Below are 22,358 nucleotides of genomic sequence, written 5' to 3'. Positions count from 1 at the left end.
ATAGCCCCACCCAATCACTAAGCATCTTTCATTTCACCAGAGCAGTTTAATAGATTAAAGCTAAGCTGTGATTGGTTGCTATGAGCAACAGTTTTCCCACTCTTGATTTCTTCCTCTTCAGTCTGTCCCTCCTGCTGGGCCTGTTCTTTTGCAGGTTGTGGCCCATCATTAGTCTTCTCTGGATCAGACTGTGCGTGTTCTTTGACCACATCTTTCGGCTCCGTTTCAGACTGGCTCTTGGGTAGGACATTTTCTTGCTCTTTCGGCACAGGATTCTCCACTTTCAACTTGTCATCCTCCTGAGGGTCTGGCTGGCCCACCTTTCCATTATTCGCTGACTCTTCTACAGGTGCGGCTGATTAATAAAAAAAAGAATATATGAATAGTTAAGCCACTGTTCAATAACATATCCACAACATTATAAACAATTAATCTCCTCTATAGACAGAAAATAAAAAATTAAACACCTGTCAAGTCCCCATGGTGACAACTAATATTATGTGATCTAGTTTCCATTTAAAATGTAGTGGGAAATTTGACAAATTCCTTGTATTCGATTTTTTTTTTAGTTAATTTCTCCTTTTTCGCTGCTTATTGCTAGTGTCTTGTCAGTAAAGCATCATTAAAGCCTATGTTTTACATGTATCCAGTCCAAGTACACAAGCTGGCTGAGTGAGCCTGCGGGAGACATGAGCCTGCGGGAGACCCCAGCAGGCAAATAGGGCTTAGGTGACTGTGGCAGGAACTCGTATCTCTGGCTGAACTGTGGCCATGTGCTGCAAGACATGTCTTGGCAGAAAAAAATAACTTATAGGGAAAAAAGAAATCCACTTAAGGCTGAGTTCACACGTGACGTTTTTTCGCGTTTCCGCGGCGGTTTTAACAGCGTGATTTTGCCGCGAAAAATAAGCATCCCATGCATTCCTATGGGATTCCGCAATGCTGTGCTAATTCTGCGGTTTTTACCGCGGCGGAATCGCTTCGCGGTAAAAAACGCAGCATGCTCATTAATTTCGCGGAATCGCGACGATCCCGCACCCATAGAAATGCATTGTTCTGCTTACTTTCCGCATGTGGCTGTGCACACCATGCGAAAAGTAAGCAGAAAATTTGCGGATGGTACCCACGGTGCGGAGGAGATGAGACTGTCCTCCGGGCTTTGGGTACCATATCCCTGTAAAAAATAGAAGTTAAAATAAAAAATATTGTTATTCTTACCTTCCGACGTCCCGCGCAGCCTTCCCGCCTCTCTCCACGCTCCCGGTTCCAGTAATCCTTTGCGAAAATGCCCGTGATGACGTCGCGATCTCGCGGGATCCCGAAGTCTCGCGGTCATTCGCGCGATGTCATCGCCGGCATTTTCGCAAAGGATTACTGGGACCGGGAGCGTGGAGAGAGGCGGGAAGGCTGCGCGGGACGTCGGAAGGTAAGAATAAAACCATTTATTATTTATTTTTTTATTTTTTACATTCTATCTTTTACTACTGATGCTGCATAGGCGGCCTCAGTAGTAAAAAGTTGGTCACACTTGTCAAACGCTATGTTTGACGAGTTTGACCAACCTGTCAATCAGTTCTCCAACCGATGCTACAGATCGCTTGGAAAACGCTAGCATTTTGCAAGCTAATTACGCTTGCAAAATGCTTAGTTTTTCCGCGGGAATTTAAAATGCGATTTTCCCGCAGAATGGAATCCCAGAATTCTCGCGGTAATTTCCACGAGAGTTCCACTACGTGTGAACCCAGCCTAATACCGGTGTGAGCCAAATGGAAAAGAAGGGCAAAGTGACAGACTACAAAGAGAGAAGACATTATATGATTGAAAGATCTTATCTAGCAAAATTACTCATTCACAGTAGGTTAGTATTATCAGGTCATGGTATGGCGGTATCGATCAAATCTATCTATATAAAAACGAGTATGTGTGTATGTATATGTGTTTGTGTGTGTGTGTATATGTATGTATACTATGCTGCCCGGGCATAGTAACTAACTGTGGTTAGTTATAAGAAATTATAATTATCCTCCATCCCATAGTCCCGTGCCCATATACCCATCATACATATCCACGATCTCATAGGTCCGTGTCCATATACCCATCATACATATCCTCCATCCCATAGTCGAGTGCCCATATACCCATCATACATATCCTCCATACCATAGTCCCGTGCCCATATAACCATCATACATATTCTCCATCCCATAGTCCCATGCCCATATACCCATCATACATATCCTCCATACCATAGTCCCGTGCCCATATACCCATCATACATATCTGCCATCCCATAGTCCTGTGCCCATATACCCGTCATACCTATCCTCCATCCCATAGTCCAGTGCTCATATACCCATTATTATTATTATTATTTATTGTTATAGCGCCATTTATTCCATGGCGCTTTACATGTGAGGGGGGTATACATAAAAACAAGTACAATAGTCTTAAACAATACAAGTCATAACTGGTACAGGAGGAGAGAGGACCCTGCCCGCGAGGGCTCACAATCTTCAAGGGATGGGTGATAATACAGTAGGCGAGGGTAGAGCTGGTCGTGCAGCGGTTTGGTCGATCGGTGGTTACTGCAGGTTATAGGCTTGTCGGAAGAGGTGGGTCTTCAGGCTCTTTTTGAAGGTTTCGATGGTAGGTGAGAGTCTGATATGTTGTGGTAGAGAGTTCCAGAGTAGGGGAGATGCGCGAGAGAAATCTTGTATGCGATTGTGGGAAGAGGAGATAAGAGGGGAGTAGAGAAGGAGATCTTGTGAGGATCGGAGGTTGCGTGCAGGAAAGTACCGGGAGACGAGGTCACAGATGTATGGAGGAGACAAGTTGTGGATGGCTTTGTATGTCATGGTTAGGGTTTTGTAATGGAGTCTCTGGGCAATTGGGAGCCAGTGAAGGGATTGACAGAGGGGAGAAGCTGGGGAATAGCGGGGGGACAGGTGGATTAGTCGGGCAGCAGAGTTTAGAATAGATTGGAGGGGTGCGAGAGTGTTTGAGGGGAGGCCGCAGAGCATGAGGTTGCAGTAGTCAAGGCGAGAGATGATGAGGGCATGGACTAGGGTTTTTGCAGATTCTTGGGTGAGGAATGAACGGATGCGTGAAATATTTTTGAGTTGAAGTCGGCAGGAAGTGGAAAGGGTTTGGATATGTGGTTTGAAGGAGAGATCAGCATCAAGGATTACTCCGAGGCAGCGAGCTTGTGGGACTGGGGAGAGTGGGCAGTCATTTACTGTAATTGATAGGTTCGTAGGGGGGGTCACGTGAGATGGGGGAAAGATGATGAATTCTGTTTTGTCCATGTTGAGTTTCAGATATCTAGTGGAGAAGAAGGATGAAATAGTGGACAGACATTGAGGGATTCTGGTTAGTAGGGAGGTGATATCTGGTCCAGAGATGTAGATCTGTGTGTCATCAGCATAAAGATGATACTGAAAGCCATGAGATTCTATGAGCTGTCCCAGGCCAAAGGTGTAAATAGAGAACAGCAGGGGCCCTAGGACTGAACCTTGTGGGACTCCGACAGATAGGGGGCGAGGTGAGGAGGTGGTGTGTGAGTGGGAGACGCTGAATGTCCGGTCTGTTAGGTATGATGAGATCCAGGAGAGGGCCAAGTCTGTGATGCCGAGGGATGAGAGGGTCTGTAATAATAGGGAATGGTCCACTGTGTCAAAGGCAGCCGACAGGTCCAGGAGGAGGAGGACAGAGTAGTGTCGCTTGCTCTTGGCAGTTAAGAGGTCATTGGTGACCTTAGTAAGGGCAGTTTCAGTGGAGTGGTGTGACCGGAAGCCAGATTGTAAGCGGTCGAAGAGGGAGCAAGAAGAGAGATGGGAGGACAGTTCAAGGTAGACGTGTTGTTCCAGTAGCTTGGAGGCGTATGGGAGAAGTGATATAGGGCGATAGCTAGATACAGAGGATGGGTCAAGAGAGGGCTTTTTGAGGATAGGTGTGATGGAGGCATGTTTAAAGCTTGAGGGGAAAACACCAGTTGTTAGTGATAGGTTGAAGAGATGGGTTAGGGTTGGGATGAAGACTGTGGTGAGGTTTGGGATGAAGTGGGATGGGATCGGGTCGAGTGCACAGGTGGTGAGATGTGATCTTGAGAGTAGAGTGGAGAGTCGATCTTCTGTAATGGTGGAGAAGTTGGTTTTGAAGGTGGAGGGCTGGGAAGTCGGGAGGAAGGGCTCTGGGGGTTGTTGACCAAAACTGTCCCTGATGTTATCAATTTTCTGCTTGAAAAATGAGGCAAAGTCTTCAGCTGAGATGAGTGGGGAGGGAGGAGGTGCTGGGGGGCGGAGGAGAGAATTGAAGGTGTTGAATAACTGTTTAGGGTTGTGAGACAGGGAGGATATGAGAGATGAGAAGTAGGTTTGTTTAGCTGTGGCGAGTGTGGTCTTGAAAGTAGTGAGGGACTGTTTGAATGCGATGAAATGCTCGTTGGAGTGGGATCTTTTCCATCTGCGCTCAGCAGCCCTGGAAGCTCGCCTCAGCTCTTTGGTCAGGCTGGTGTGCCAGGGCTGTCTGTTGATTTTGCGAGTTTTGGTATGTGTAAGTGGGGCAGCGGATTCCAAAGCTACAGCTATTGTGGTGTTATATAGAGCGGCAGCGTCATCCGCATTGTGTAAGGAACTTATATCTGTAAGAGGGAGGAGGGATTCGGAGAATGAGTGTAGGTCAAGGTGTTTAAGATTCCTGCGAGGGTGTGAAAGTTTGTGGGGTGGGGATTGTAGACATGGAGTGAAGAGGGAAGAGAATGTGAGCAGGTTGTGGTCAGAGAGAGAAAGAGGTGAGTTAGAGAGGTTAGATAGGGAGCAGAGGTGGGTGAAGATGAGGTCCAGTGTGTGGCCATCTTTGTGGGTGGCTGTAGAAGACCATTGAGTGAGGCCGAAGGAGGAAGTGAGAGATAGAAGTTTAGTGGCAGCTGAGAGGGAAGTGTCAATGGGGATGTTGAAGTCGCCCATGATGATAGTAGGGATGTCCGCGGAAAGGAAATGAAGTAACCAGGTGGTGAAGTGGTCAAAGAAGGTGGTGGCTGGCCCTGGGGGGCGGTAGATGACAGCCAGTTGGAGGTTGGAGGGGGAGTAGATGCGCACAGAGTGCACCTCAAAGGAAGGGAGGGTAACAGAGGGTGGCAGTGGGATTGGGGTGAAGGAGCAGGTATCTGACAGGAGAAAACCAACTCCTCCACCATGTTTGCTGCTGGGGCGGGGGGTGTGAGAAAGGTGGAAGCCGCCATACGAAAGTGCAGCAGGAGAGGCTGTGTCAGAAGGGGTGAGCCAGGTTTCGGTGATGGCGAGGAAGGAGAGTTTGGTAGTAACGAAAAGATCATGGATGTAGGAAAGCTTGTTGCAGACAGAGCGAGTGTTCCACAGAGCTCCTGTTAGTGGGACTGGGGAAGCGGGGGCTGGGTGAATGGGTATAAGGTTGGAGAGGTTACGGAAGGTTGTGATAGAGCGTGGATGGGAGGTAGAAATGACTGTGGGAATGTGGTGAGGAGGACCAGGATTTGGAGCGATATCACCAGCAGTGAGAAGGAGCAGAGAAAGTGTTAGCAGGTGGGAGCAGGAGAGGGCATGAGGGGGCTGTCTGTGTTTGGAGACAGAGGATTGTATGTTAAGGAACAGTTTTGAGGCGGAGGTGAGGTGGATGGGGAGGATTGAAGAAGAGATGAACAGTTCCTTACTAGGAGTAGGGATTAGGGGAATTAGCAGAAAGTGAAGGATTATTGGGGTGAAAGTGAAAACAAACAGAAACATTGTTTACAGTGACTGTGTCCAGTTACCTTCAGTTCCCTTCTGGTTCAATTCTGGTTTTAATTCTTAAATTAATCTTCACACTTCTAGCAATCACAATGCAGACTGAAGTCTATGCAGACTTGTACTCTGCAATATATGTACAACTAAGTGCAGTCAGGTGTGAAGCAGAGAGGAGTGGTCTCTGCTCATCTTGGCCAGACAATTAAGAGTGGACCAGATGTATATGATCAAGCCAGAGTAAACAAGGTCATAAATAACACTGGGGTAAGCTGGGGTTAGCTGAAAGGCATACCATGTGAATGCTAGGTGCAGAGGCAAGTCTATGTGCAAAGCTGGGTGACGCACTGTGTGTCCTTCATAGACAGACAGCAGGAGAGCATGAGAGCTGGGTGGATGGACATACCTGTCGGAAGAATAGATCACACATCCTCCATCCCATAGTCCCATGCCCATATACCCATCACACATCCTCCATCCCATAGTCAACCATTATGACATCATAATGAGCAGCGGGGCTTGCAACCTATGATGACATCAGCGTCGCCATGGCAGCCATTATGATATCATAATGAGGGGCGGGGCTTGATACACACTTTTTCCCCATTATGTAGATAGGGGCAAAATTGTTTGGTAATTTGGAACTCGCAGGGTTAAAATTTTGCCGCACAACATAGCCTAGGACACTCTCGGGGTCCAGACGTGTGACTGTGCCAAATTTTGTGGCTGTAGCTGCGACGGTGCGGATGCCAATCCCAGACAGACAGACAGACAGACACACCCACATTGAGCTTTATATATTAGATAGATATATATTAAAATATATATATATTTTAATATATATTTATACCGCCATACCATGACCTGATAATACTAACCTACTATGAATGAGTAATGTTGCTACATAAGATCTTTGAATCATATAATGTCTTCTCTCTTTGTAGTCTGTCACTTTGCCCTTCTTTTCCATTTGGCTCACACCGGTATTAAGTGGATTTTTTTCCCCATAAGTTATTTTTTTCTGCCAAGACATGTCTTGCAGCACATGGCCACAGTTCAACCAGAGATACGAGTTCCTGCCACAGTCACTAAGCCCAATTTGTCTGCTGGGGTCTCCCGCAGGCTCATGTCTCCCGCAGGCTCACTCAGCCAGCTTGTGTACTTGTACTGGATACATGTAAAACATAGGCTTTAATGAGGCTTTACTGACAAGACACTAGCAACAAGCAGCGAAAAAGGAGAAATTAACTAAAAGAATCGAATACAAGGAATTTGTCACGTTTCCCACTACATTTTAAAGGGAAAATAGATCACATAATATTAGTTGTCACCATGGGGACTTGACAGGTGTTTAAATTTTTTAGGTTCTGTCTATAGAGGAGATTAATTGTTTATAATGTTATGAAGAAATAATAATCCAACAAGAAAAAAAATCCATCTCATGATAAGAAAACCATTGGTCTTCAGGAGGAGTCAGAAAGCAGCCATTTCTTTGCCTCTCTGGTTACGTCAGCCTTTCTTGTTGCAGTACTGTACGTAGCTTATCACAACAAACGCAAGGTATATCATGTAATGGTATACAAGCCTCCATTCATAATGAATCGGCAATGATTATTACTTTTTTTTCATCTTGTTTTCTTTTCCCTTGGCAAAATATATATTTAATATAGAACTTACAGGAAAAAAAGAGAGCCCCCACATAGTTAATAATTTTTTTTTTTTTTTTTTAATTAAATGAACAATAAAAAAACAAACAAACTTGAGCTTCTAAAAATGTATGGGGGGGGATGTGTTTGCTCATGAACATGTGGGGGGTGTATGGCCCAGTATTAAACTGGTTAATGGGCATAATAGACCCCAATGCTGTATTGGCCAGTGTTGGGGTGTTTTGTTAACCATTAAATGGAACCTGATGTTATGGGTGATAGAGACATGACCGATCACTATTGTATATTTATAGGGTCAATGTGCCTGTTACTTCAGTCATGATGACGTTAATATCATGGATTTGTTACTGAGAAGCCTGCTATGTATTCATATATTATGTTGTTTTTTTTTAACAGCTGCACCCGTAGATACACCTGATGTAGAAACTCTGAGAGAATGGAAAGTAGTAGAGGTGGACCAGTCAGCTGACATGGCAAATATGATGGTTGCCGAGGAGAATGCCTTGACTGGGCTGCAAAACGACACCCAACTCGAGAGCCAGCCAGAGGCACAGACTGTCCGAGCAGATGGGACAAATGTGAACATCACACAAGAAGTAGAAGATTATGATGGAAAGGCTGAGGATGAACAAGAGTATAAATCAGAAGAGCCCTGGTGGGAAGAAGAGGATGACTGGATGGAGACAGATTCTGTAGTGAAGGAGGTCAAGGAGGATGGAGATTCAAAAGCAGAGAAGCCCCTGTGGGAGACATGGTGGGAAGTAGTGCCCAAAACTGAAAGGCCACCATGGGACGTGGAAGCTGTTGATGTGAAGCCCTGGTTGCGGGAAGAGGGTGTAGTGGATAAGCCCCAGGACTGGGGAAAGGTTGATGGGAAGGCGCAAAACAAACTAGATGAGGCTCTGTGGTGGGCATGGCCTGTAACAATGAAACCCTGGTGGGGAGCAGAGACCAAAGCAGAAAGGCCCTTGTGGGAGGAAAGGGAAAAAGCTGAGGAGCCCTGGTGGAAGGTGGATGCTGAATTGAGTATTCCCCAGGACAGCAAATGGTTCCCAACAAAGAAGCAAGATGAGGCTAAACAAAGAATGGAGGACCCCTATGAGTATGATTCATTGGATGTTTACATAGATAATGATGTGGATACCGGTGATGTCATTGAAGAAATACCAGTCCAAAAAGAAATATTTCCACCTGAAATGAAAGGGCACAGAGATTTCCACGAGAAGTCGGGAAGCGTCTATTTCTGGGCCTTCCTAGTTACCTTAGCAATCCTAGTTGCTGTGCTGTACATGGTCTATCACAAGAAACGCCTATCCCAGCAAAAGGTGAGCAACTCTATTTGTGTGTGTTTATTTTTTTATTAATCTGATTGCTGCTGTATATGGATCTCCGTACTGATAATGGATAAGAGATGGGTTGTGTTGAAATCATTGTCAATTCTGAATTATTAGCAGGGGGTTTTCCATTGAGGACCCCTCATGCATTACACGGAGCAGTCTCTCGCTCTGGATGAACGCGGCTCCTCCGTACATGATGTTGATTTCTTTGTGTAATTCTTCATAATACTGTTATTCATGGCACCATGCTCTGCCTTACATCTGAGCTCACTCTGTAGGGTTGGCATGTTAGGTATTCCTCTAATCTATTTTTTTTTTTTTTTTTTTGTAATGATCACAGGTAATATTTAGTGCTGATATGTTTAATGTGTAACTTCTTGCTTGTTTCCTTCCTTTGTCAGAGATTCATTTTTGCACTGGAAGGAGGACTATTTGGAGACAAAAAGCGTCCGAATTCAGGGGAATACCAGAAATTGGATAATAAGGTGAGAACGGCATGAATGTGGGGTGCGACAAGTGCTGTAATTCTTTGGGAGATGTTTCATGTAAAATTGCTTTACTACCATTCAGTCTTCATAATCCTTTGAGGTGACACAGTATAGCCTGGGAGGTCAATACAATAAACCTCATATTCGCCCTCCCATCACCGGAATATGACGGGTAACCCTATACTACACCAATATAACCGATAGCGATTTAAAAAAGCGAAATGGGATGGAGGATGTGATACTGTAGACTAGGAGGGTAATTCAGAGCTAAAAAGACTGTGGTGAAGGAGAGTCCTGGCCGAGATAGAGGTCTCACAAAGTCATCAATTTTGGCAGTATTGGACAACCATGGAATTAGAATTGGACTTTTATTGTATCGCTAAAATGATTAAAAGAAAATCCACACTGTATTCCACAGCAAGCAGAAGATAATGAAGAATAAAGGAAAATTACACAGTAATACGACAAAAAACAAAGTTAAAAGGACTTGTCAATGATACAAGGAGCGTGTGCGTTTGTATCTCCACCCAAATGTTATACTCTATCATAAATGAACACACACGTACCGGTATGTTCTGCCGGAAAATGATCACCGTCCTAGACAGCAGGCAAGTTTCCATTATCGCCCAGGGGAGGTACGCCACCCTCTTGCAGTGGTGATCACTGCGATTGGTCTTACGTTGGTATCTTCCCCGCTAAATTCTCCCATCTGCTGGATCAGGGTCACCACTTCTTCATGGATAACTTCTACACCAGCATCCCACTCTAGTTACACTCTGCCAGAGCTACTGCAGCATGTGGCGCCGTGCACAAAAACCAGAGAAGCCCTAGGTCTCTAATTGGGCAACTGGTGCTGTATGTGGTAGAGTAATACCTTGATTTAAAAGTTTAATTCTTTCTTTGCTGATATATCAAATTAAAATCCCCATTAAAATTAATTGAAATGCTACTAATCCACTCCAGCACCCAAAAACCACACCAATTTTTTTCTTAGGTGTTTTTAAATAAGAAAAAATAATTTATTAATAAACAAATACAATATGAAATGTGCAAAATTATTGTACTTTTAGGCTATGTACCCACGTTGCAGAGATGCCGCGGAAATTTCCACAGCATTTCCACCACTCCCGCCGCGGGAAAAACGCATGTGAATTCCATGCGTTTTTCCCGCGGAAAACAAGCGTTTTAAACGCGATTTTAGCATGTGGAATTCAAGCGTATTCCAAGCGATTTGAAGCATCGCTTGGAATGTGATTGACAGGTTGATCACACTTGTCAAACATAGTGTTTGACTAGTGTGACCAACTTTTTACTATTAATGCTGCCTATGCATCCCTATGTGTGCGGAATCGCAGCGATTCCGCAAAAATGAGCCTGCTGCGTTTTTTTCCACTATGCGATTCCGTCGTGGAAAAAAACGCAGCATTAGCACAGCATGTGCGGAATGCCATAGGAATGCATGGGGGGCGTTCTGTATGCGTTTTCGCAGCATTTTCGTGGCGAAAAATGCAGCAAAACCACATACAATCCACAGCCTTCCTTTTTTCTTTTTTTTTTTTTTTTTAATACTGTAACTTCACTTAAGCATCTCCACTTAATATCTTCACTGACTTTTGCCTAGTTCCAACACTTTCCTCACTTTTACATATAAAGGTATTTACATATGGAGTTAAATCGGAAACTAATGCGCTCATAAACAAATAGAAAAAATAACCATTATCTTATGTACAGCCCCATTCGAAATGCATGCAGCGCTGAAATAGTCACCCCAGGAAAATGATTCACAAGAAAAGGTCAAAAGTGCAAATGACGGGGCAACAAACTTTGTTAGGACCCATGGTCTCCACACGCATCATAAAACAACAAATCAACCAAGGGACGGCTCGTATCTCGGGAAATTCGTAAGTAGATGCCCTCGTCTGTCAAGGTATTGCTGTACCTCTACACAGGTCCCCAAACCAGAGTGTGCCCTGTGGGACATTAATAACATGGGGGAGAGTTGATCGCTCTGATAAAGTCATCCAACCTCACAGTGCCATGCGGAAAACAAAAGTATATAAAAAGCTTGCCGTGCACTGGCACTGTATAATGCTTCTGTGCTATCCCGATGTGCAGGCCAGATCGCCACATGCCATCAGTTTTGGGAGGTAGTAATCAAGGCCCTAATACTGGGAAATCTGGTAAGGGGGGGCCTCAGTATCTCTGGAATTTAAACTCCAAGGAGAAGGTCACAAAAAAGGTTCCAAGTTTGTTATGAAAGAGGAAGAGAGGACACGCTTGGCAATGCGAACATCTGCCCTGAAAAACCTGACCTGTAATAAGACTGTTTCATAGTGTATAACACATCCATGGACTACTTAATTTATTTCTGTTTTATCTTTTATTGTATCACTTTAGTGTATCCCAAATTACTTTGCACAACGTAAACATTCCATCACATTATTAACCCCTTAACGACCAGGGGTATTTTTTGTTTTGCATTTTCATTTTTCCCTCCCCTTCTTTCCAGAGCCATAACTTTTTTATTTTTCCGTCTATATGGCCATGTGAGGGCTTATTTTTTGCGGGACGAGTTGTACTTTTAAATAACACCATTGGTTTTACCATGTCATGTACTCGAAAACGGGAAAAATAAAAAGTCCAAGTGCGGTGAAATTGCAAAAAAAGTGCAATCCCACACTTGGTTTTTAGTTTGGCTTTTTTGCTAGGTTCACTAGATGCTAAATCTGACCTGCCATTATGATTCTCCAGGTCATTACGAGTTCATAGACACCAAACATGTCTATGTCCTCTTTTATCTAAGTGGTGAAAAAAATTCCAAAGTTTGCTAAAAAAAATAAAAAAAAATTTGCACAATTTTCCGAGACCCGTAGCGTCTCCATTTTTCATGGTCTGGGGTCGGGTGAGGGTTATCTTTTCCACGCCGGGCTGACGTTTTTAATGATACCACTTTTGTGCAGATACTTTCTTTTGATCGCCCGTTAATGCATTTTAATGCAATGTCTTGGCGACCAAAAAAACGTAATTCTGGTGTTTTTAATTTTTTTTCTCGCTACGCCGTTTAGCGTTCGGGTTAATGTTTTTTTTTATTGATCGAGCGATTCTGAACGCAGCGATACCTAATATGTGTATGTGGGATTTTTTCTTTTACTGTTTTATTTTGATTGGGGCGAAAGGGGGGTGATTTGAACTTTGAGGTATTTTTAAATTTTGGCATGCTTCAATAGCCTCCATAGGAGGCTAGAATCATGCACAACCCGATCGGCTCTGCTACATATGGGCGATGAGTAGATCGCCCATATGTAGCAGATTTACTGCTGTGCTTTCAGCGCCGACCACCGGGTGGCGCTGAAAGCCATATGCCTGGAACAACCATAGAGGTCTCAGAGACCTCTGGTTGTCCAGGCAACATGACGCCGACCCCCGATCACGTGATGGGGGTCGGCGATGAGGTTATTTCCGGCCCGGCGGCCGGAAATGCTGTTTAAATGCCCACTGTCAGCTTTGACAGCGGGATTTAACTAGTTAATAGGCGCAGGCGGACGGCGATTCCGCTTGCGCCTATTGCGGGCACATGTCAGCTGTTCATAACAGCTGACATGTCCCGGCTTTGATGCAGGCTCAGCGCCGGAGCCCTCATCAAAGCAGGGGAGATGTCTGATGACGGACTATGTCCGTCATTGGACATTAAGGGGATAATTTAAATGCCAGAAGAACACTGATAACTTTTACTACACCCCTAGATCAATTCCAAAATCGCATCATTTGGGGTGGGAGGGTTGTTACTGCTGTTTGGCACCTCAAGGGCTCTGCAAATGAGACATAGTACCCGTAAACTATTCTTGCAAAGTTTGCGTTCCAGAATAGAGCTCCTTCCTTTTGGAGCTCGGCCATGTACCCAAACAATACCTATGGGGTATTTATGGACTCGGGAGGAAATTGTTCTCCTAATTTGTTGTGCAGATTCTTCTGTTATCCTTCGGAAAATGAAAAATGTAGTAATATGGCAATGTTTTTTTTTGGAAAGGACGCTATTTTTCATTTTCATAGTCCAGTGTTAACCCCCTTAATGACCGGAGCTTTTTTCGGCTTTGCGTTTGTTTTTCCCTCCCCTTCTTTCCAAAGCCGTAGCTTTTTTATTTTTCTGTCAATATGGCCATGTGAGGACTTATTTTTTGCGGGACGAATTGTACTTTTGAACGGCACCATTGGTTTTACCATGTCGTGTAACCGAAAACGGGGAGAAAAATTTCAAGTGCGGTGAAATTGCAAAAAAAAGTGCAATCCCATACTTGTGTTTTGTTTGGCTTTTTTGCTAGGTTCACTAAATGCTAAAACTGACCTGCCATTATGATTCTCCAGGTCATTGTAGATTGTGAGCCCTCGCGGGCAGGGTCCTCTCTCCTCCTGTACCGGTCGTGACTTGTATTGTTTAAGATTACTGTACTTGTATGTATAATGTATACCCCTCCTCACATGTACAGCGCCATGGAATAAATGGCGCTATAATACTAAATAATAATAATAATTACGAGTTGATAGACACCAAACATGTCTAGGTTCTTTTATTATCTAAGTGGTGAGAAAAAATTCCAAAGTTTGCTTAAAAAAAAAGAAAAAATTGAGCCACCTTCCAATACCCGTAGCATCTCCATTTTTGTGATCTTGGGTTGGGTGAATGCTTATTTTTTGCGCGCCAACGTTTTTAACCCCTTCACCCCCAAGGGTGGTTTGCACGTTCATGACCGGGCCAATTTTTACAATTCTGACCACTGTACCTTTATGAGGTCATAACTCTGGAACGCTTCCATGGATCCCGGTGATTCTGACATTGTTTTCTCGTGACATATTGTACTTCATGTTAGGGGTAAAATTTCATTCAAATAACTTGCGTTTATTTGTGAGAAAAACAGAAATTTGGCGAAAATTTTGAAAATTTCGCAATTTTCCAACTTTGAATTTTTTTGCCCTTAAATCACAGAGATACGGCACACAAAAAACTTGATAACTAACATTTCCCACATGTTTACTTTACATCAGCACAATTTTGGAACCAAAATTTTTTTTTTTGTTAGGAAGTTATAAGGGTTAAAAGTTGACCAGCGATTTCTCATTTTTACAACACCATTTTATTTTTAGGACCACATCACATTTGAAGCCACTTTGAGGGGTCTATATGATAGAAAATACCCAAAAGTGACACCATTCTAAAAACTGCACCCCTTAAGGTGCTCAAAACCACATTCAAGAAGTTTATTAACCCTTTAGGTGCGTCACAGGAATTTTTTTGAATATTTAAAAAAAAATGAACATCTAACTTTTTTTCATAAAAAAAATACTTCAGGTTCAATTTTTTTTATTTTACCAAGGGTAACAGGAGAAATTGAACTGCAAAAGTTATTGTGCAATTTGTCCTGAGTACGCAGATACCTGATATGTGGGGGGGGAACGACTGTTTCGGCGCATGGCAGAGCTCAGAATGGAAGGAGCGCCGTTTGACTTTTTCAATGCAAAATTGGCTGGAATTCAGATTGGACGCCATGTCACATTTGGAAACCCCCTACAAGTGACCCCATTTTGGAAACTAGACCCCCCAAGGAACTTATCTAGATATGTGGTGAGAACTTTGAACCCACAAGGGCTTTACAGAAGTTTATAACGTACAGCGGTACAATTAAAAAATCATATTTTTTCCACAAAAATGATCTTTTCACCCTCAATTCTTATTTTTCCAAGGGTAACAGGACCCTAAAAGTTATTGTGCAATTTGTCCTGAGTACGCTGATACCCCACATGTGGGGGTAAACCACTATTTGGGCGCATGGCAGAGCTCGGAAGGGAAGCAGCGCCATTTGACATTTTTGGCTGGAATTAAGATCGGACACCATGTCGCGTTTGGAAAACTCCTGATGTACCAAAACAGTGGAACCCCCCCACAAATGACACCATTTTGGAAACTAGACCCCCTAAGGAACTTATCTAGATGTGTGGTGAGCACTTTGACCCCCCCAGTGCTTCACAGAAGTTTACAACGCCTGGGCGTGAAAATAAAAAATTCGTATTTTTTCCACAAACATGATCTTTTAGTCACCATTTTTTTTATTTTCCCAAGGGTACCAGGAGAAATTGGACCCCAAAAGTTGTTGTCCAATTTGTCCTGAGTATGCTGATACCCCATATGTGGGAGAAAACTACTGTATGGACACACGTCGGGGCTCGGAAGGGAAGTAGTGACGTTTTGGAATGCAGACTTTGATGGAATGGTCTGCGGGTGTCATGTTGCCTTTGGAGAGCCCCTACTGTACCTAAACAGTGGAAACCCCCCCACAAATGACACCATTTTGTAAACTAGACCCCCTAAGGAACTTATCTAGATGTGTGGGTGGTGAGCACTTTGAACCCCCAAGGGCTTCACAGAAGTTTATAATGCCAGGGCATGAAAATAAAAAAATCGTATTTTTTCCACAAACATGATCAATTAGTCCCCAATTTTTTTATTTTCCCAAAGGTAACAGGAGAAATTGAACCCCAAAAGTTGTTGTCCAATTTGTCCTGAGTACGCTGACACCCCATATGTGGGAGAAAACTACTGTATGGACACACGTCGGGGCTCGGAAGGGAAGCAGTGACGTTTTGGAATGCAGACTTTGATGGAATGGTCTGCGGGTGTCATGTGCGTTTGGAGAGCCCCCGATGTACCTAAACTATTGAAACTCCCCACAAGTGACCCCATTTTGGACACTAGACCCCCCACGGAACTTATCTAGATGTGTGGTGAGCACTTTGAACCCCCAAGTACTTCACAGAAGTTTATAACACTCGGACGTGAAAATAAATAAATAATTTTTTTCCACAAAAATGATATTTTTGCCCCCAATTTTTTATTTTCCTAAGGGTAACAGGAGAAATTGGACCCCAAAAATTGTTTTGCAATTTGTCCTGAGTAGGCTGATACCCTACATGTGGGGGTAAAACACTGTTTGGGCGCATAGCAGAGCTTGGAAGGGAAGGAGCACCATTTGACTTTTTCAACTCAGAATTGGCTGGAATTGAGATCAGACGCCATGTTGCATTTGGAGAGCCCCTGATGTGCCCAAACAGTGGAAACCCCCAATTCTAACTCCAACCCGAACCCCAACACGCCCCTAACCCTAACCCTAGCCCTACCCCAACACACCCCTAGCCCTAACCCTAATGGAAAAATGGAAATAAATACATTTTTTTTATTTTATTATTTTTCCCTAACTAAGGGGGTGATAACGGGGGGTTTGATTTACTATTTATGGCGGTTTTTATGTTTGGCGGCTGTCGCACGCTAAAAGATGCTTTTTATTGTAAAAATAGTTTTTGCATCACCACATATTGAGAGCTATAATTTTTCCGTATTTTGACCCACCGAGTCATGTGAGGTCTTATTTTTTGCGGGACGAGTTGACGTTTTATTGGTACCATTTTCGGGCACGTGACATTTTTTGATCGCTTTTTATTCCGATTTTTGGGACGCAGAATGAACAAAAACCAGCGTTCCATGAATTTCTTTTGGGGGGGGTGCGTTTACACCGTTCCGCGTGCGGTAAAATTGATAAAGCGGTTTTATTCTTCGGGTCAGTACGGTTACAGCGATACCTCATTTAGGTCGTTTTTTTATGTTTTTGTCGGTTTTATGCAATGAAAACTATTTTATATAAAAAATAATTATTTTTGCATCGCTTTATTCAGCGAGCTATAACTTTTTTATTTTTTTGCTGATGATGCTATGTTGCGGCTCGTTTTTTGCGGGACAAGATGACGTTTTCAGCAGTACCATGGATATTTATATGCGTCTTTTTGATCGCGCGTTATTACACTTTTTGTTTGGCGGTATGATAATAAATCATTATTTTTTGCTTCGTTTTTTATTTTTATTTTTTAAGGGGTTCGCTAAAGGGGTTAACTAATGGGACAGTTTTATAGGGCGGGTTGTTACGGACGCGGCGATACCTAATATGTGTACTTTTATTGGTTTTTTTTTTATTATTATTATTTCCAAAAAATGGATTTATTGGGGAATATTTTTTTATTTTTTTTTTTTAAATTATTTTTACTTTTTTTTTATTTTTTTTTTTACTTTATTAAATAGTCCCAGGTGGGACATCACTGTCCTGTGACAGATCGCTGATCTGTCACATCACAGATCACTGTGACAGATCAGCGATCTGACACAGGCACTGCAGAAGGCTTCCTCATGCCTGCGCTTTGCAGGCACTGAGGAAGCCAGCTTCCTGAAGGCCCCCGTCGCCATCTTGGATTCGGGGGCCTGGAGGAAAGGAGTCCCCCGCAGCAGCGCTGCACATTGCGCTGCCGTGGGGGGCTCAGGGAAGCACGGAGGGAGCCCCCTCCCTGCCGATGCTTCCTTTTAACCCCCGGTACACCGCGATCGTGTTTGATCGCGGTGTGCAAGGGGTTAACGTGTCGGGGGCGGTCCGTGACCGCCCCTGACACATTGTGCCGGGTGTCAGCTGTGATAATCAGCTGACACCCGGCCGCGATCAGCGGCGCTCACCACGTGGGCGCCGCTGATCGCGCCGACGTACTATCCCGTCCATGGGCATAGGGGCCCGGGTCCCATGGACGGGATAGTACGTTGGATGGCAGAAAGGGGTTAATGATACCACTTTTGTGTAGATACGATCTGTTGATCGCCCATTATTGCATTTTAATGCAATGTCGCGGTGACCAAAAAAAATGTAATTCTGGCGTTTCAAAATTTTTTTTCTCACTACGCCGCTCAGCGATCAGGTTAATCCTTCCTTTTTTTTTTTTTTATAGATCGGGTGATTCTGAATGCGGCGATACCTAATATGTGTAGGTTTGAATTTATTTTTATTTTATTTTGAATGGGGCAAAAGGGGGGTAATTTTAAACTTATGTTTTTTTTATTTTTTTCATATTTTTATAAAAAAAAAATTTAACTTTTGGCATGGTTCAATGGGAGGCTAGAAGCTACCATAGCTTGATCGGCTCTGCTACATATAGGCGATGCTCAGATCGCCTCTATGTAGCAGAATGACGGCATTTCTATGAGTGCCGGCCATAAGGTGGCGCTCAGAGCAATTCGGCATCAACAACCATAACGGTCTCAAGGAGACCTCTGGTTGTTATGCCGAGGCACAGATGACCCCTGATCAGGTGACGTGATGGGGGTCAGTGGTGCGTGTATTTCAGGCCTGGCGGCCGGAAGCGCCATTTAAATGGCGCTGTCAGCATTTGACTGCGGCAGTTAACTAGTTAATAATCGCAGGCAAATCGCGATTCCACTCATGCCTATTAACATAGTAACATAGTAACATAGTTATTAAGGTTGAAGGGAGACTTTAAGTCCTTCTAGTTCAACCCATATCCTATCCTAACTTGCCCTAACATGTTGATCCAGAGGAAGGCAAAAAAACCCCATGTGGCAACAGTAGGCTTCACATTGGGGAAAAAAATTCCTTCCCGACTCCACATACGGCAATCAGACTAGCTCCCTGGATCAACGCAATATTAACACGTCAGCTGTTTAAAACAGCTGACATGTCCCAGCTTTGATGCGGGCTCACCGCCAGAGCCCTTATCAAAGCAGGGCTATTCCGTCAGCTGGCAGTAAGGAGTTAAATGATTCTGTCAATGGCATGTGGTTCAAGATGCTCATTACTCCCATTTAAGGGGTGTAGTTCTCACAGTGGGGACTTCTGCTGTTTTGAGACCTCTGCAAATATTTTGTGGCAATCTGTTCCAGACAGAATTGTGTTCCTAAAGTCAAATAGCGCTCCTTCCTATCCAAGCACTGCCGTGCACCCGAACAGTAGTTTCCAATCAAATATGGGTATTGGTGCTCTCTGGAGATTGCTCAACAAATTGTGGGGTCAATATATTTTTTTTTACTATTTCCCTTGTGAAAATAATATCTTGGAACTAAAATAATGTTTCATTTTTTCCTTCTGATTTTGTTTAATTTTTGTGAAGCACCTAAAAGGGATAACAAACGTCATGAGTGCAGTTTTGAATACAAGGAGAGGTGCGGTTTTTCAAATGGGGTCACATTTTGATGGTTTCTGACATTGTAGTATCCTCAGTCATTTTCAAGTGTGAAGTGGTCTAAAGTAAAACTTTAAGTTATTGTGAATTTTCTTAAAAAAAAAAAAAAAAAACCTGCAAAAATTATACTAACAAAGTAGACGTATAGTAAATGTTGACTTATTATGTGAGGTAGGACTGATTTTTTTAAATGCATAACAACTCAAAGAACAACAATTTTGCTAACTGAGGCTGGTTTCACATTAGCGTTTTTTAGCGCAGCGTATCGTGCGCGCGCATGCGTCCTGCGCCCCTATGTTTAACATGGGGGCGCATGGTCTAGCGTTTGTATGCGTTTTTGTGCCCATGCATTTTTTTGTAGTGTGCACCTAGGTGCGCCGGACGCACCCTGCTGCATTTTTTGTGCGTCCAACCTGTGTCAAAAAAATGCATGCGCACAGAATGCGCAAAAAAAAAATCACATTACAGTCTATGGGAATGCTGGTGTGCGCATGGATATACACACGTCTGCGTTTAAAATCGCATGTGTTTTAAGAGTTAACAAGGCTACAAACTGGTTAAAATGCATGTGCAAAAAAAGCAAACGCATGCAAAACGCATGATGCGTTTTTTGCATGCGTTTCTAAATAACGCTAATGTGAAAGTAGCCTTAGAAACATTTTCATCAAACTTCCAATATTTTAGTAAAGCAAATCTCATTAATCTAAATTTACCACCAACAAAGTATAATGTGTCACAAAAAATAGCAACTCAGAATCGCTGGTATATGTGGAAGCTTTCCAGAGTTATCACAAAGAGACACAGTGAAGTATATGGATGCTCAGCCAAACGGGTCGTACATATGTATGGGAAAGATGGCACAAATAGCGGTCAGCTGAAGTGGTTTATGGGTGGAGATATCTAAGGTTTGTGGGAACTGTTGGTAGATGGACACAGTACCCCAGCACCCACAGAGTGAGGCACAGGATCTAGCCAAACGTAAGAACTCTCTTCGAAGAGTCTGCAAGTTATGGAATTACCTGTTTAAGACTTTATACATGAGTCAAAATGACATTTCTTCTGTTTTTCAGATTTGATCCATCTTCTACCATCAGTACAATATGTCAGCCAGGAGGTTGCCACCATAAAATTGGTCTGCTTCTAGTAATACTCCACTAATGTCCACCATGAATCTCGGGAACCGATGTGACCTTAAACAGGCTGACCGAAGTGCTGAATGAAGGCTTGGATTTCACTGGTGGTTGGGATCTGAGGGGGAAAAATGCACTTATAGAAATATTCTGTATACATGATTTATCTTGTGATCTGATGCTGACAATTTGTTCTTTTTGGTATTGATTGTTTACACTTTTTACACTGTTTTCGCACATTTAGTTTTCAGAAGACATTACTGCACCTTACAATGCCCCTACATTAGAGACAGGCTCCTCTTATATAGCCGTCCTGTGAAATGTTAGCTCCAAGGTTGTCGCACCTGTGCTACTTGACCCTTAGATGCCAGCAGAGGTGGGTGTCTTGCAGGGCTGTGGAGTCAGAAAGCCAAACCTCCGACTCCAACTCCACCAAAATGGGCTCCGACTCCGCAGCCCTTTTGTCTTGTAAAGGGGGCATCCCTGACACCCGCTAGGACAAGATGGTGAGTTATTGCTTGGTTGCTCCATATATCCCCACTTACCTTGACTGTGCGTGTGCGACCACCTCTCTGCTGGTTGTATTTGAGGCCACGCACCCATATGGCTACCATAAATTGGGCCACCACTGGTCATACATTTAGGCCATTAATATTTGAGGAAAATAAGTTATGATTGTGATCATCTGTCACCATCTTTTTGCCACCTCACCTAAGAGCAGCCTGATGTTAGGGGCAGAGACCCAGATTTGATTATGCAAAAAAAATTGTTGCTTGTGTCAGATGTTTCTTTGAAAAAAAAAAAAAATCTTTGTCTCCAGTCTTGGCGCTATATTCCTCCGCATCTTCTATAATAATCGCTTTTTTTTTTTTTTTTTAGAAATGATTCATGGCCTCCAGTTCCCCGAATAGCCTTTTTTTCCACGTTTAAGGGCGTTAAATGTGATTTTAGTGGTTGCTTTTTTTTTTTTTTTTTGCTTTTTATATTAAGGCTTTTTTAATTTGATTTGACTGTGTGACTTTCATATGAAGGACTATGCAGTAGGTGCCTGTGACCTGCACACGGTACAGGCGGACATTTTGTGGCCTCCGTGCAGACACCCGCACAACGGGAGGTAGTTGCCCATAGCAGCTAATTAGATGACTGGTTTCATTTTCTCACCTGTGTAAATCGGGAATCATGTTGCTATGGGTGACGAACGTCCCTGTATTTCAGGCCCAGTGAAATTAATTAGTTACAAAATGGCCGTCTCCTTTGTTTAGGTGAAAGGGCAGCGAATTGACTCAGCGAATGATAAAGCTGCAGTTCATGTGCCTTCCCTAATAAGGTGCAGGATCTCTTTAGTCATACACTTCTGAAGTGAAAAAAAAAATTTCTTTGCACTGCAGTAGAGGAACACTTCTCTGTTTCCGGAGCACCTTTTCTGAAAATATGTTGTGCCATTTCTGTTATTCTTCCTGACAATGTTTGGGGAAACTATATATTTTTTTAATATGCTGTTTGGTAATAGTTTAATAAATTTATTTTTTTACAAATACTTGAGGTTTCACTCAGGAATAAGAGATTCTGTATAAATTACTGGAAGGTGAAATAATTTGTTGATTTATAAATAAACCTGAAGAATTTGCACCTTTCATGACTGTCGTTTGGTCATTTTCTGTGTAAGCCCACATTCACACATTCAGTATTTGGTCAGTATTTTACCTCAGTTTTTGTAATACAAAACCAAGAGAGGAACAATCAGAGGAAAAGTATAATAGAAACCCGTCACCACTTCTGTGTTTATCACCCACTCCTGGTTTTGGCTTACAGATACTGAGGTAAAATACAGAACATGGAGGTACTCTAATATTCTGTATGTTATGGGCTGTGGTCCATATTTTACTGGAGGTCTTATTTAGCCGACCTCATCTGTCACAGGCCT

At 43.2% G+C, this 22,358-nt stretch overlaps 1 protein-coding gene across 1 annotated transcript in view; it reads left to right on the top strand.

Moving 5' to 3' along the window:
• The window catches only part of LOC141100271 (uncharacterized), a 58,978-nt gene extending 36,910 nt beyond the window's left edge, over positions 1-22,068 (top strand). Inside the window, exons 2-4 of the mRNA XM_073588612.1 lie at positions 7,820-8,748; positions 9,162-9,245; positions 20,375-22,068. Coding sequence (XP_073444713.1) covers positions 7,820-8,748; positions 9,162-9,245; positions 20,375-20,380 — 1,019 coding nt within the window. The 3' untranslated portion in view covers positions 20,381-22,068. The remainder of the gene's footprint in view (positions 1-7,819; positions 8,749-9,161; positions 9,246-20,374) is intronic.
• The last annotated feature ends 290 nt before the right edge of the window (positions 22,069-22,358 follow it).

Source organism: Dendrobates tinctorius, unplaced genomic scaffold, assembly GCF_039654945.1.
Source record: "Dendrobates tinctorius isolate UK_male_01 unplaced genomic scaffold, ASM3965494v1 ptg000104l, whole genome shotgun sequence".
Lineage (NCBI taxonomy): Eukaryota > Metazoa > Chordata > Amphibia > Anura > Dendrobatidae > Dendrobates > Dendrobates tinctorius.
This window is presented reverse-complemented; position numbering and strand designations above follow the sequence as displayed.